The sequence below is a fragment of the Orbicella franksi genome, chromosome 12, assembly GCF_964199315.1.
Source record: "Orbicella franksi chromosome 12, jaOrbFran1.1, whole genome shotgun sequence".
In the NCBI taxonomy this organism is placed as follows: domain Eukaryota; kingdom Metazoa; phylum Cnidaria; class Anthozoa; order Scleractinia; family Merulinidae; genus Orbicella; species Orbicella franksi.
Window position 1 is genome coordinate 17,389,283 of NC_138156.1, and position 16,756 is coordinate 17,406,038.

The 16,756-nt window shown below is 39.1% G+C and overlaps 2 protein-coding genes across 2 annotated transcripts; both read right to left on the reverse strand.

Annotated features, from left to right (window-relative positions):
* Window positions 1-2,017: 2,017 nt before the first annotated feature.
* LOC145463573 (uncharacterized) lies at window positions 2,018-4,430 on the reverse strand. The gene is made up of 3 exons (XM_081447341.1): window positions 4,194-4,430; window positions 3,361-3,474; window positions 2,018-2,608 (listed from the first exon to the last, which is right to left on the reverse strand). The coding sequence occupies exons 1-3, from the start codon at window positions 4,300-4,302 to the stop codon at window positions 2,478-2,480; spliced, it is 354 nt and encodes a 117-aa protein (XP_081303467.1). The 5' UTR covers window positions 4,303-4,430; the 3' UTR covers window positions 2,018-2,477.
* Window positions 4,431-12,052: 7,622 nt separating this feature from the next.
* On the reverse strand, window positions 12,053-16,279 carry LOC145463574 (uncharacterized). The gene is made up of 4 exons (XM_081447342.1): window positions 16,102-16,279; window positions 14,117-14,184; window positions 13,598-13,655; window positions 12,053-12,829 (listed from the first exon to the last, which is right to left on the reverse strand). Exons 1-4 carry the CDS (start codon window positions 16,208-16,210, stop codon window positions 12,699-12,701), a joined length of 366 nt encoding a protein of 121 aa, XP_081303468.1. The 5' UTR covers window positions 16,211-16,279; the 3' UTR covers window positions 12,053-12,698.
* Window positions 16,280-16,756: the final 477 nt, after the last annotated feature.

The window sequence follows — 16,756 nt, forward strand, 5'->3', positions numbered from 1 at the left end:
GTAGTGAAGTTTTTCGGTGTGTAGAAGAAGAAGGTTGAAGTGTAGTTACGAGCGAGGTTAGAAAGTGGCAGGAATACGTCCGGAAGCACATTTTCCTTACTGAGAAGCCATCAGTAAACTATTCCTAAATTCACGACAAAGAGCCATTTGCCGAGGAACGCGAGTGCGAAATAGCTGGTCGAAACAATCGAAGGACAAGTTATAAAGTTCTGTCGCTTACGCTATACAACAATACAACAACTTGCAATTCATGTACTGCTATTGACAAATTCTTACTTATGCATATAGTTATACTAATACTTAAAATAGCAACATTTCATACCGCATACTGGAGGGCGTCCTTCAATGGGTCCCACTTCCTTTAATCTAGAGCTATTTTTTTTCAATGTTCATGGAGGTTGTATATATACTTGCAGCCTAGGTATGGAGTTCTTTAATTTACAGGTATATATGTAATGTCTAGCAATAAGTAGCAGGTGGTTTAGTTGTACATATGATGTACATTTTCGACTAAACCTAGGCAGAAAGAGGGAGAGAAAAAAAAGTCTTAACGATTAATTTACAAATATTTGGGAAATCCATTCAAGTACTGAAGTTTTTCCAAACTGCTTAGGTATGTTTGCAGTTCCAAAACAAGTGGACCAAAGTTTCGGTAGTTTCCCCGTAGAAGGAACAAGGGTCCACTTGGCTTAAGCCTATCTTGTAGAGAAAGTCATTTGTCGCTATTCGTCTATGCAGAAACTTAAACTGGAATACTCTGAGCTTTGTTTCTCTTGTACAGAGGAATGGCAGATAGTAAGAGTTTCGCCAATTGACAGTCGAATTTCCTACTATGGCCCCTTCAGAAAGCCATTTTACTTGACTCTGTAATGGTGTAGAGGCTTTGTCTCGCGCAAGGGGTCTGTAAGATTTTTGTTAATATTTGAGTACGACAGAAGACGCTATGTCATTTGTAGATGGGTTATCTTAGGGAGGTGAGCATACTTTCTTGACTTGTTTTAAGGCTGCTATTACTTTAAAATACTCAAGGTAGTTGGTTAATATTATACTCAGCGACAAATGCATTATAGCTCGAGAAGGTCTGATCTTGATTAAGTAGGTCTCTAACCTCTTTTACCCCTGCCTTAAGCCTAATCAGTGAGTTGTGACATATACCCATGGAGTTAAAATCAAGGTTTTTCTCTCTGCAGTTCAGACTAGTCCAGTATTCTATAATTTTTCTCGAGAAAGGGTCTCTTAGATTAGATGAGCAACATCCTGTGGTTAAAGGTTACTTAAAAACATTGCTTTTCCTCCGTACATCTGGAAGTGGAAGTCTACGAAAAGCTTGTCGTCATTTTTAAAAGTAACCTTCAGTACCTATCTCATTTTCAGAGATGTATTCAAACTTTGGATATCTATTACCTTGAGGCCTCCTTTATCATAATCATTGATCATTTCTGTCCTTTCGATTTTTTCCCCTTAACTATTCCAGAGATAATCGTACAGCAGCGTATTAATTTCTTTAAGTGCATCCTGATAACTTGAGAGAGAGGATAAAACATGCACAATTTGAGAAACTGCTAAAGATTTTATGATCGGGATTTTACCTTGAAGAGTTAATCTTCTAGAAGACCACCCGTTTTTTTATTTTCTCTCTATTTTTTTCATTTTCTCTATTTTTATATTTTTATTTATTTTCTCTATTTTTATAATTCTTGGTAGAACTTGACGCATTCGACTAGCAATAGATTCAGTCGCAATTTTGTAATCACAGTTAAGAAGGGTAATTGGTCTCCACTTCTTTAAGGAAATTGGCCGGTTTGTTCTTTTTTTGGTAAAAGGGTAATTAATCCCTATATCCTCTGAGTTCTGTATGGGAACAACCCTACTCTGCATTGACACTCTTTACATTATCCTTCCCTTCGGCAGAATTTTGTACCATTTAGGTAAACTAGTATTCAATAAATAATCAACAAAGAGAAGAGTTCAGTGAAACTTTTATTCATTTTTCCTATAACAGAGCATTAAACGGCCGGCAGATCCCTGATTCAAGTGAATCTTATTTTACAACAGTGAAGTTGGTCACAATGGCTAAGGTAAAAATCTGGAAGTTTATCCGGCAGAGAAACTGTTGAATGCTATAAAATCTTTAAACATGCACGCAGTCTGGAAGGTTCGCTTAATTGTGGTTTCACTGTACATTCTGAAACAATTAACAACTGTTATACAGGTTCCCTTATGTATTGACGCCAACTGTTAACATCATCATCATCGTCATCGTCATCGTCATCGTCATCGTCGTCATCGTCATCGTCATCGTCATCGTCATCGTCGTCATCGTCATCGTCATCGTCATCGTTATCGTCATCGTCATCGTCATCGTTATCGCCATCGTCATCGTCATCGTCATCGTCATCGTCATCGTCATCGTCGTCGTCGTCGTCGTCATCATCGTCAATATTGAAGTAATATTAATACCAAGGAGGATGCAAAACTTAAGAGTTTCCATAAAAACACCAAGCAACGCCGTGAATGGTTGAGTTATAACAGCATCCTCTGCTTTCACATGCTTCTTTACCTCCGCCTCCGCAGCCTTCGCGATTTTGAGGCGCTACAGAGCAAATTTCTGTAATAACAAAACAACATGCATTATTATAATCCATCAAATATTTTCGCTCGCGCGCGATTGGTCTAAACGCGTCACGTGACTGAATATTCCCCGGCTTAAACTGGCCAATATCCAATTGATATTCTCCAATTTTCAAAACTGCGCGTGTTGCCAGAAATATTTGAAGGATAACAAACACAATAGCCTCCACTTGGCGCGGAAGCTCACAATTTTCTTAGAGCTTCGCTCTCGGGAAATTGTCCGCTTCTCAGAACAGACAATGTCACGAGGACAAATATCCGAGCATATTTTCGCGCCAAATAGGGGCTATTGTTTGCATAAAAGTACGGGTGAGGGGAGGGTTCTCTTACCAACACGACCCCGGCGATATGATCCGTGAAAATAGATGCCTTTCTTTGACTGAAACTACCGTTAAAAAAATTAACCCTATTAAAAATGCTAATAATACTTAAGATCGTTAAGCGATTTTCGATTAATTAAGAAATAGAAAACATGTCCCGTGTTTCTGTTGAGTTACAGAAACACGAGTGGAAGTCTGAGAGAACAAGAAATACTTTGGGAATTAACTCAAGCCGAAAGGCGAGTGTTTTCACATCTTTTGAGTTCTAGCTTCTAACCTTACAGCGCGCCTGTTTTCTGTGCGTTATTTTTAAACCGTTATGTTGTGGGTGGCTTCATCGTTCGGTGCATTTGAGCCAGATAATACAGAATTGTTATAACAAGACATGCATGTCATATGTTGTACTTACCAGTTTGGCAGTGTACGCCTGTGTAGCCAGCTGGGCAGCTACAAACATATTCATTAACCTGGTCTGCACACGCTCCTCCGTTTAAACAAGGATTACTGGCGCATTTGTTGATATCTGCGTAAAAATATTTGCCGGTTCACTTTGTTAAGACGTCCAGAAATTTTGAAGAAAACAGACCAGTGTAAAGGGAGTATGGGCATGCCTTACTGATGTAAATGCATATTATTAATTCACTATTTTTCAGGAAATTTTCTGAGATTTTTATTTGATGTGCACATGTTGTGTCATAGTTATATCACTTTTGTAATTTTAAAACCAATACAAGAATTAACCAAAGTGATAATAATACCAAAAACTTTAAAATATCTCAAGTTTTGGTTTAAGTGACAAATACTGTTTCTTGATGGGGAATTGCTAATCTGCGTGATGCTTAAGCGTCCAACGCACTTGTAATTCCTTTTGGTTATGCATCACTACGTTACACGATTGGCTTAAAAATTCGCGCCATTTTGTTATCCAATCAGAAGTAAAACCAAAATTAACCAATCGTGACTCTATCAGATGTTTTCCCGTGTTTCGCACTTCGCGTGTATTTACTTCGAGTTTTGATTGGTTCACTAGATTGTCTGTGTCCTTTGCGATTGGTCAGAGTGATTTTAATTTTACACCGTTACCGCTCGGTTTTGGAAATCAGTTTGTTATAATTATTGAGTCAATTAGAGAAGCAAAAACCATGGTAGACTCCTGTTATGCGCATGCCTGAGTTATGCTTTTTGATACCACTCTCAGATCGGAAATTGCGTACATATCAGACAAAAGTAAATTAAACTGACCCACTCCACAGTGCTTTCCGGTAAAACCTGCTTTGCAAACACACTGATAGTCGTCTCGATTGTAAATCGGTCGACAGAAAGAAGTTCCATGTTGACAAGGGTTGTTCATGCAAGGTGTCTGTGGAAAAATACAGTGAAACTTTCTCAGAATTGTAAAAAATGTCTGTTACTAAAAACATAATTCGTAAAAAGTGAGAAGGATCATTCGCTGGAGTTTATTTCTGAATAAGCACTGAGTATCCCCGCTGACCCTGTGCCAACTGAGACAGTAGGGCATTTTATAATAAATTGCAGTATGTCTAGGGGAAAAACGCCTTTATTGAATAGAAAATATTTTTCTGTAATCTGTATAACAGATATTCTATGAGCAACTGCGGTTATCCTAAATTATCAAATAATATTATTGTATGCAAGACTTTTATTCATGAGTCTTTTGGTGCGAAAATAACGACATTTCGGAAGGCACGTTCACAACTCAATTTTGCTAGTCTGAAAGAGTGAGTCCTGGTTCGAAAACAACATGTCAAGTCTTCGAAATGGGTTTTGCAAAGTCAATCATATCTTTGATTATGAACGAGTAACGTTTCTTTCCAAACTATCACTTGTCTACAAATGATCCAGAACGAGTAAGAATATTTCACAAAACTAAAACCAGCTGGAATTGTTAAAGAACAAAAACGTTTGACTCTTACCTTGATATTATAATGATCAAAGCCATCGTGGCAAACTAAATCCTCCGAGTTGAGAAACTTGTCCGTATTCAGCAGCTCACAAGAATGTCTTCCGTCAAGTAAAGTTGCAGCGAAATTAAATGAGTAACAATCTTGATTATGAATGCATTGATAAGCACATTCTATGGGGCTCAAGACCATGAAGCTAACCAGAACAACGCCATTTAACCGGTGCGAAGGATTGTTAACAAAATACGCGAGATTCACTGTATTGTATTTGCCATCTCTTCGGAAACTTTGAGGGCCGGTTGAGGTGTAAATACATGTTCCAAAAATTAAAGGAATCACTAAGGAGAGCGGTAATTTGCTGTGTTTCATCTGCAAACCAAAAGAAGACAGATTATGATCGAAGCTAATCTTGAATTAAGATTGTTTTAAAACTGTCAGCAAAACTCAGTAATTCGTGATGCTTAAGTAACAAGCACTGGCGCGAAAGCTTAAAACATCGATTCTCTGATTGTGAAAATACTATAACTAAGGTAATGAAACGAAAGCTTAGATCGCCGCAATTGCAATAATCATAACGCTGTCAGTTCTTACTCTTTAAGCGGCACAAACACAAGCGAGGGAAAAGATACCATGCCCCTAGCCCCCAAAAAATAACATCTGCCGGCTACACTATGACAAGAAATAAAATTCCAAGATCTTAGCTCTTTCCGATTATTGAAGAAGACTTCTTACCTCTCAAGTCTGTTGCATCCCTTAATCTGGTGCCTCCCAATAAAAAGATGTTTGTTCACCGGCCGTCATACATTTTAGTTGTATATGTAATTTTGACAGCAACTTTAACTTTATTCGGACAAGGACGAAAAAAAAAAAAAAAAAAACATTCAATGATCATAATGCAGTCAGTTCTTACTCCTTACGCGGCACAAACACAAATGAGGTAAAGGATATCATGCCCCCAGCCCCCAAAAAATAACATCTGCCGGCAACACTATGACAAGAAATAAAATTCCAAGATCTTAGCTCTTTCCGAAATATTGAAGAAGACTTCTTACCTCTCAAGTCTGTTGCGTCCCTTAATCTGATGCGTCCTAATAAAAAATGTTTGTTCACCGGCCGTCGTACATTTTACTTGTATATGTAATTTTGACAGCAACTTTAACTTTATTCGGACAAGGACGAAAAAAAACAAAGATTTTCAATAATCATAATGCGGTCAGTTCTTACTCTTTAAGCGGCACAAACACAAGCGAGGTAAAGGATATCATGCCCCTAGCCCCCAAAAAATAACATCTGCCGGCAACACTGTTACAAGAAATAAAATTCCAAGATCTTAGCTCTTTCCGAAATATTGAAGAAGACTTCTTAACTCTCAAGTCTGTTGCATCCCTTAATCTGATGCCTCCCAATAAAAAGATGTTTGTTCACCGGCCGTCATACATTTTACTTGTATATGTAATTTTGACAGCAACTCTAACTTTATTCGAACAAGTAAGAAAAAAGAAAAAATTTCAATGATCATAATACGGTCAGTTGTTACTCTTTAAGCGGCACAAACACAAGCGAGGTAAAGGATACCATGCCCCCAGCCCCCCAAAAAATAACATCTGCCGGCAACACTATGACAAGAAATAAAATTCCAAGATCTTAGCTCTTTCCGAAATATTGAAGAAGACTTCTTAACTCTCAAGTCTGTTGCATCCCTTAATCTGATGCCTCCCAATAAAAAGATGTTTGTTCACCGGCCGTCATACATTTTACTTGTATATGTAATTTTGACAGCAACTCTAACTTTATTCGGACAAGGACGGAAAAAAAATTCAATGATCATAATGCGGTCAGTTCTTACTCTTTACGCGGCACAAACACAAGCGAGGTAAAGGATATCATGCCCCCAGCCCCCAAAAAATAACATCTGCCGGGAACACTATGATAAGAAATAAAATTCCAAGATCTTAGCTCTTTCCGAAATACTGAAGAAGGCTTTTTAGCTCTCAAGTCTGTTGCATCCCTTAATCTGATGCCTCCCAATAAAAAGATGTTTGTTCACCGGCCGTCGTACATTTTACTTGTATATGTAATTTTGACAGCAACTCTAACTTTATTCGGACAAGTAAGAAAAAAGAAAAAATTTCAATGATCATAATGCGGTCAGTTGTTACTCTTTACGCGGCACAAACACAAGCGAGGTAAAGGATATCATGCCCCCAGCCCCCAAAAAATAACATCTGCCGGGAACACTATGATAAGAAATAAAATTCCAAGATCTTAGCTCTTTCCGAAATACTGAAGAAGGCTTTTTAGATCTCAAGTCTGTTGCATCCCTTAATCTGATGCCTCCTAAAAAAAAAGATGTTTGTTCACCGGCCGTCGCACATTTTACTTATATATGTAATTTTGACCGCAAGTTTAACTTTATTCAGACAAGAACGAAAAAAAAAAAAAAAAAAAACACAAACTTTTTTTGGGGTATATATCGACCACAGAGAAATTGAATTGTTGATCCTTATTATGTTACAGAGTAATCAATCTGCCGAGGATCTGTTATAATAAGACACCGCGGGAGAACTATACGGCTAAATTCCAGGGCTTGTATATGTTTTTCAAACACGTGAGTCGCCTGGTTTCCAGTGCTGTTGTGTGGAATTTCTTTTCTTTTTCTACAGTCCTGTGACATACAAGTCAGATCTTGCAATCCACAATTTAATTTCTGGTTATTGCAATGTGCTGACTGATGTCGTTTCCCTGTTTTAAATATCAAATTGTTAATAATGCGTCAGTTTTATTTTGGTAATTACGCATTCAGTTATAAGAACAGGGCTTGTTTTCCAAAATTTAAAGTCACCTGATTGCCAGTAGTTTTGTGCGGAATTTCTTTCTTTTTCTACAGTCCCGCGACCTGCAAGTCAAATCTTGCGATCCATAATTTAATTATATGGAGTATTGCACTGTGCTGACCGCTGCCTAATTTTCCCTGTTTTAATTTTCAAATTGTTGATCATGGATTGTTTTTTATAGCAATTACTCATTCTAGGGTCTAAGAACAGTTTTAAGTAAACAGGCCTGAGGTGACATATTATCCAACTCCACCATCAGCAGAGTTTAGATGATGCCGCATGCAAAGCAATACTCTTGGAGATTGGATTTTTAAATGTCATCTGTGTTAAAGATCTTATAGGCAGTATCTAAAATCTCAGAACACAGAGCGATTGTCAGGGACTGATAAAAACAGCCCTTTATTCCAAAGTACTTCTATTCTTAAGATAAACAAGAAGCTGAGTACCACTAGAGTACTGCGATGTCACCTGACACGGCTGTAGTCATGAGAATCAACTGAAGATCGAACGCTTGCAAAGGAGACATGTCCGTATCATCCTCAAAAACTCTCAAGAAATGAAGAGTGATGCCATTATAGATCGATTAGGATGGAAGCCGCTCTCTGAGAAACGTGAGGAGCGTATAAAAGAACTTTTCAATAAATGCCTCAAGGACAAGGAACATGTTTAATTTTAAAAATAAAATATATAAAACTATTTTAATACAAGACGTGGTGCCATATACTTTTATTTTGCTAGGGGTGGCACGAATCTTTTTAATCGATAAAATTAGGCTAGAAGTTGCAATTATTTTTAACTATTAAATTTTTAGCGTTTCAAACATTTTTATTTCTTATTTTAATAATTTTTTATTATACAGGGCCCACATTGATATTAGTTTTATAACTGAAGTGGTTACCCTGTAAAAATCTTTTCAATTACTATTACTACTACTACTACTACCACTATTATTATTATTATTATTATTATTATTATTATTATTACCTAGTTATCTGCGTCAGCTTGTTACTTTGACATCCACTCAAGGAGGGCTAGGCGGACCTGACTTACGGTTTGAAGCTCCACAACAGTTTGCTGCTTCCACGACAATAACAGCATCGCACGTAGATTCTATTACCGCACAGAGCACGTTCAATGTGGCAGGCGAGAATTGCACGGAGGAGTTAAAAAGATAACATCAAGCTTTGAAAACTGCGTCAGTGAAATCGAGAATGGAAAGTGTTGATTCTACTCTACCCTCAGATCTGCTGCGGTCAGTCAACCAATCGAGAGACAAGGGTGCGAGCTCGTGGCTCACCGCATTGCCCCTTGTTGATCAGTTGGTGCTGAATAAACAAGAAAAAGGGAGGGTTTGTGGCGCAGAGACACGATGGCGTTTGCAACCTACTTACCTCATTTCCTGGTAAGGCTTGCACCAACGTTGAAGTCGAACCACAACTACAACCGATAATGAACGATTCAACTTCAGAATTGCGGTGACAAGTCCGGAGGCAAAATGCAAGACTAGACACGAAGGCAGGGGGCTGTTGGTCTCAAGGAGTTACAGCATTTTTCGATGTCAGAGCCAACGCATTTTAACTCCAAGTGTAACCAGGGAAAAGCAACGTCCTCAATCTTTAAGGAGCAGGAGGAGGAGAAAAAGCGGAAGTACCAACAGAGGGTGCTAGACGTTGAAATGGGATCTTTCACTCCCCTAGTTTCTGGAACCAACGTTGGGATGGGAGCCGATTGTAATTGCTTTCGCAAATTCTCAAACGCCTAGCCGAGAAGCTCTCAGAAAAGAATGAGGAACCTTATCACATTACTATTACTTGGATTAGAACATTGCTTTCGTTTGAGATTTTAAGGTCGGTACACACATGTGTGAGGGGCGCCAGGACACCTTCCACAAAATTCCACAGGGGGATTTCATTGATGACTGCCGCTTAAACGCTAGCCAAGCGTGTGCGCGCTAATTTTAGAAAGTGAGTAATGGCGTGAACTTGTGAAAGAGTGTTTGAGGATTTTCTTAATATTTTTATTTTCATCAAAACTTTAGTATATAAATAGTGTTTTTACTCTTCTTCTTCTTCTTTTTATTATTATTATTATTATCATATTATGATGATAATGAAAGTCTCCTGTTTAAACGCTAAACGGGCATGTGTCCACTAATTTTAGAAACTTGATGATGGTATGGGTTTGATGATATTATGATCAAGGAGGGTAGAATATCTGTTTCTATCTCGCTTCCCAGTAGTTACTCATGCGAGAAGCAAACGAAGCGGTATCGGGCTACACCTGAACACACTAGCCTTTGTGTAGGCTTCGTACACGCAAACCGTATTGTGAACCCACTGTCCACTGGCTGGGCAGAATAATACAAAGGATTTTTCTGCCCAATCAGAAGCTAGCATTCACAGAGATGTTTTGGAACTGGTACGGTAAGCCTCCGTCCCCAAGGTCTCCCCGCTTTCTCTCCAAATTTTCTCTTCCGACTTTTCCCCGCTGTTTCGACTTTCCCTTGCCCCCACTAACCGCCCCTAGGTCTCCGAGGGTGCATCCATTTGAGCCCGGTTCCGAAGCCAAAACTGCACCACCGTCCCGAAAATGGACGAACCTAGGTGTTCACTCGATCGGGACCCAGCGGTTTCAAAACTAGACCTGGTCTTTGCAGGGGCGTGTTTAAAACACCTAATGGTGAAACGAAGAAATGTCATTACGGTTAGCCTAAATAGCGCACAGGTTAGCCTAAATATCATTGACTTAAAAGGTGGTTAGCTCTCAGTATAACATTGTTAAGTGTCATTGCATCATTTTCGCCATTTCGTGTTATAAACACGCCCTCTTTGCAGGTCCAAAACCTAGGACAGGATCGGCATTAGCCGGACTCATTTGGATCTAGCCCCCTGTGAGCATAGCCTTTATGTGTTCCGTAATGGCAGAAACCTATTGGGGTTGAAGAACCCCTTATCTGATAATACTCGTAGCAGATCACACTGCTGCGAAATATTGCTTATTGAAGCGGCCAAGAAAGTATTACTAAACATCATTTTGATCAGGAAAACTTTTCCTTTAGCCCATCTTACATGTTTGTAAGGAAACAATATAGTGTTTGAGTTTTTGAATGAGCCGATCCAGAGGGCTTCCGTTTTATCGTAATTAACTGCGTCAGACAAGTGTAGAGTTCTTGAAAATGAGGATTGTGAACCATCCAAGATCATTGACGTATCATCTATGTATTGCGAAATTTTGCATTCGGTTCCTAAGATCGTGATTCCATGAACCTCTTCATCATTCTACTGCGCTACTCAAAATTTCTGCGCATAGAATGAACAAATATGGGGAAAGGAGACAGCCCTGTCTCACACCGCGACTTAATGTGAAGACCTCCGAGGCCCAACCGTTGTTTTGGATCCAGCTGCTAATACTGAGTATAGAATAATTTCATCCACGTAACCAAGGATGGTACAAAGGGTTTTCTCGATAAACTCCTCTCTATCAAAGGGTTTCTCGAAGTCGACAAATAATAAAAGACCAGGAATTTGTTTGATCAGATTTGTGTAATTTATAATACTATCCAAAAGCCTAATGTTCTCTCCAATAAATCGTTTTTTTATAAAACCGGTTTGGTCGTAGCTAATAATTCTTGGTAGAACTTTACGCATTCGATTGACTAGCAATAGATTTAGTCGCAATTTTGTAATCACAGTTAAGAAGGGTAAATGGTGTCCAGTTCTTTAAGAAATTGGCCGGTTTGTTCTTTTTTGGTAAAAGGATGATTAATCCTCTTCTTTTAGCAATTAATAGAAGGGCTTTTGCATGTGCACAATTTTTTGCATCAAAATGCGTTTAATAGGTAGTGATGTATGACATTCCAGAAAACCTTGTAAAATTCAGCTGGGAGGCCGTCGCTTCCAGGGCTTTTATTTGATTCCATTGATTTTAAACTTTCTAGGCATTGAACTTCAGTCGGAGTTAGCCACAACAAATTATATGCTAAGGTGGAGCGTGGTTCCTACTCGGAGCATGGCTCTAATTGTCAGTCATGTTTTGTACAAAAAGTCAGAGAGTATTTATTTGATTTCAGTGAAGTTAAAAATTTTCCCATAGGATTTTTTGCCGTATCAGTTGTACGGTGGCATAGCGGGTGATAAAGTAAACCTCTTTATCGCCCACGACCTTAACTTATGGTTTACTACTGACCTCGCACGCGATGTGATCTCGAAGACTATGACAGCTTCAAATAATTCTATTTCAGAGAACTAAGATGACCTTGATGCTTTGTAAAAAACAAAATACGTGTATATGAAGAAACTGGCCAAGGATAATTCCCAATAATTCAAATTTCTGTGCTTATTGCTGCTGAGTGCTGTAATCCAAGAAATTAAATAAACCAGTTTGTTTTCCGGTTACCGACGATCCTGAGTTCTGTATGGGAACAACCCTGCTCTGCACTCCTTACACCATCCTTCCCTTCGGGAGCATTTTGTGCCATTTAGGTAAACTAATATTAAATAAATAGTGAACAAAGAGAAGAGTTGATTGAAACTTTGATTCATTTTTCTAATAAGAGAGCATTAAACAGCTGGCGGGTCCCTGATTTAAGGGAATTCAGTATTTTACAACAATAAAGTTGGTCACGGTGGCATAGGTAACAATCTGGAAGTTTATCCGGCAGAGAAACTGTTGAATGTTTTACAATCGTCAAACATGCATGCAGTCTGGAAGGTTCGCTTAATTGGGGTTTCACTGTACATTCTGAAACAATTAACAATTGCTATCCAGGCTCCCTATATGTATTGACGCCAACTGTTAACATCATCATCATCGTCATCGTCATCGTCATCGTCATCGCCATCGTCATCGTCATCGCCATCGTCATCGTCATCGTCATCGTCATCGTCATCGTCATCATCATCATCGTCATCATCATCGTCATCATCGTCGTCGTCGTCGTCATCATCATCATCAATATTAAAGTAATATTAACACCAAGGAGGATGCAAAACTTAAGAGTTTCCATAAAAACACCAAATAACGCCGTAAATGCTTGAGTCAAAGCAACATCCTTTGCTTTCACATATTTGTTTACCTCCTGTTCCACAGTCTTGGCGATTTTGAGGCGCCACAGAGCAAATTTCTATAATAACAAAACATGCATTATTACAATCCATCGAATATTTTCGCTTGCGCGCGATTGGTCTAAACGCGTCACGTGAGTGAATATGCCCCGACTAAAACTGGGCAATATCCGAGTGATATTTTCCAATTTTCAAAACTGCGCGTGTAGCGAGAAATATTTGAAGGATAATAAACACAATAGCCTCCATTTGGCGCGAAAATACTCTGGGATATTTGGCTTTTGACATGATCTGTTCCTGGAAGCTCACAGTTTTCTTAGAGCTTCGCTCTCAGAAACTGTTCGCTTCTCAGAACAGACCATGTCCGCCGACAAATATCCGAGCAAATTTTCGCGCCAAATAGGGGCTATTGTTTGTATAAAAGTACGGGGGCAACACGACCCGATACGATCGGTGAAAATAGATGCCTTTCTTTGACTGAAACTACGTTTAAAAAATTAACCCTTTTCAAAATGCTAATAATATTTAAGATCCTTCAAGATCTTCAATAAATTAAGAAATAGAAAACATGTCCCGTGTTTCTGTTAAGTTACAGAAACACGAGTGGAAGTCTAAGAGCACGAGAAATGCTTTGGGAATTAACACAAGCCGACAGGCGAGTGTTTCCACGTCTTTTTCGAGTTCTAGCTTCTAACCTTACAGCGCGCGTATTTCTCTGGGTTGTTTTCTAAATAGTTACGTGTTGTGGGCGTCTTCATCGATCGGTGTGTTTAAGGCAGATAACACAGAACTGTTACAACTTGAGTTGTGTCATATGTTGTACTTACCTGTTTGGCAGTGTATGCCTGTGTAGCCAGCTTGACAGCTACAAACATATCGGTCATTCTGGTCTGTACACGCTCCGCCGTTTAAACAAGGATCACTGGCGCATTCGTCGGTGTCTGTGTGAAAATGTTTTCATACACAGTTAAAAGTATGAACTTCAGTCTAAAGATTTGCCAGGAAAACCAATGCACATCCCACGGAGAGGCTCTTTGTTCATTGTTTCCAGACCGAATTGGAATTTTTAAAGTGTTGGTTTTTGCGGAGGGAGGAAAACCCGTGACCCAGAGAAAAAAACCCTTGGAGCAAGGATAAGAACCAACAACCAAACTCAACCCACATATGGCGCCGGGTCCAGCATTCAAACCCGTGCCACATATTGGTGAGAGGCGAGCGCTCTCACCACTGCGCCATCCCTGCTTCCTAATCTACAATCGTGGAATCTAGAGTCTACCGAAAAGTAACATGTTTCACTTACTCGTTTGGCAGTTATCTTCTTCATATCCTGCCACACAGATACAAACATATCCATTAACCTGGTCTGTACACGATCCTCCATTTAAACAAGGATTACTGGCGCATTCGTTGATATCTGTGTAGAAATATTTGCCGGTTCACTTTGATAAGACGTCCATAAATGTTCAAGAAAACAGACCAGCGTAAAGGTCCAGTAATACGGGCAACATTTTTCTTCAACTTGTCTCGCAACATTGTTGCACTGCAAGTTGAAACACATTATTGCACGTAATACCACGTTTGTGACCAACTTGTCTCGCAGCAAAATACAGCGTTGCAAGTTGAGGCAATATGTTGCGCAAAGTAGACTCGAGTTCACTTTCTGCAACAAATTTTAGTTTTGCTGCTCGTATTACCACTGAAGATACAACTTGTCTCGCAACAAATTTGAATTCTACGCTTGTTATTGGCTGTCGCGAAGCGTCGCAACGCGGCAAATAAAAGAAAAACATGACGGACGGTGAAGACGAGCCTGAATTCGAAGTAGACGAGTAACTCTCGGAAAGTCATAAATTTGCCTTGTACAAAGACCTCGAGGGCTATCATAGTCTTTGGGACGCCTCGTTTGTCCCTTCAAAACAAGCAGGAAAAAAGGCAAAAGGCTTGGAAGAACTGTCGCAAAATTACAACTTTTCGCCTAGCTACCTGAAACGACACTGAGCTTCATACTGAGAGAACTTCGCTGGCATGGAAAATTAAGAAGAAAATGACGGCCAGAAGTCGAAGTGGAACTTCGTCGAAATGCTACATTATATTAAAGAAGGCGCCATCTTTATTTACACACGATTAACCAATTATACCTGTAGAATTCTGCAGACTTGCAACACTGTATTTTGCTGCGAGACAAGAACGTTAGTCACAAACGTGGTAATGCGCGCAACAATGTGTTTCAGCTTACAATGCAACAATGTTGCGAGACAAGTTGAAGTTGAAGAAAAATGTTGCGCGTATTACCGGACCTTAAAGGGAGTGTGGACATGCCGTATGATGTCAATGCATATTATTAATTCACTCTTTTCAGCACATCTTCTGCGACCTTTATTTGATATGCAAATGTTAAGTCAGTTTTACCACTTTTGCAGTTTTGAAACCAATACAAGGATTAATCAAAATGGCAATGGCAACAAAAACTACAAAATATCTAAAATTGTCGAGGAAAAGGTTTTTCTTATTCATTGTGGTAGATGCAATAATAAAGTGTATTATCGTTTGTCTCACGATGTAGTCACTTGAGATGTAGATCGCGACGTTTCGACTGCTTACTGCTAGTCTTCTTCAGGCGATAAAGTCGACTGATTGCACGGTATCATTTATATCACAAAGGTCGGCTGTGATTGGGGCATTTCGATCCTCCTATTGTTCCATTGTTCCGGTGAGTAGCTGTTCCCTCAGTGGTCCGCTGCTGTACCATTCTCCTGTCGAAACGTCGCGATCTACATCTCAAGTGACTACATCGTGAGACAAACGATAATACACTTTATTATTATATCTAAAATTTTGGTTTACGTAACTAATACTGTCTCTTGATGGCGAATTACTGATTTTCTGTAGCTAGAGAGGTTTTAATTTGAGTGTCCAACGAACTTGCCATTTTCTTATTTGGTTATGCATCCCTACGTTACACGATTAGCTTAAAAAAATCGTGCCAGTCTGTCATCCAATCAGAAATAAAACCAAAATTAACCAATCGTGACTCTCTCAGATGTTTTCCCCTGTTTCGCTCTTCGCGTGTACTTACTTCGAGTTTTGATTGGTTCTCTAGATTGTCTGTGTCTTTTGCGACTGGTCAGAGTGATTTTAATTTTACACCGCCATCGCTCGGTTTTGGAAATCAGTTTGTTATAATTATTTGGTCAATTAGGGAAGCAAAACCCATAGTAGCTCATAGTTGATAATTTAGATTCCTGTTATGCGCATGCCTGAGTTATGCTTTTTGATGCCACTCTCAGATCGGAAATTGCGTACATATCAGACAAAAGAAAATTAAACTGACCCACTCCACAGTGCTTTCCGGTAAAACCTGCTTTGCAAACACACTGATAGTCGTCTCGATTGTAAATCGGTCGACAGAAAGAAGTTCCAGGTTGACAAGGGTTGTTCATGCAAGGTGTCTGTTGAAAATACAGTGAAAAAAGTGAGGAAGGTCACTCTCGCTGCAGTTTATACTGAATAAGCACTGAGTATCCTCCCTCAGTCCCCCAAGGAGAGGTACTCCCTTACATTGGCTATATATGTATGTGCATGCGGACTCAAAGGGTATGGCTTGTTAGCCGTTTTGGTCAGAAATAGGGCATCTATTCTCAAATAGGGTATGCTCTCTGAAGTCTAGTCTTGAATCGGGCATGTTTTTAAGAAGAAGAAGCTACTTTTCCAGCGTCATCGATAAGACGATCGACAAACGCCCTTCTCAATGCCTTTAACATCGGTCTGAACTAGGAAACGAATTATCAGACAGCCCTGAAAAAGGGTATTGATTTAATTGTTGTTGATATTGCTGTAATCTTAATCTTAATCTCAATTGTTGTTGATGTTACTGTAATCTTAATCTTACATTGTAAAGCGCTTTAGAATATTTTATAATTTTAGCGCAATATAAATCTAATATTGTTATTATTATTGTTATTGTTATTATCATCATCGTTATTATC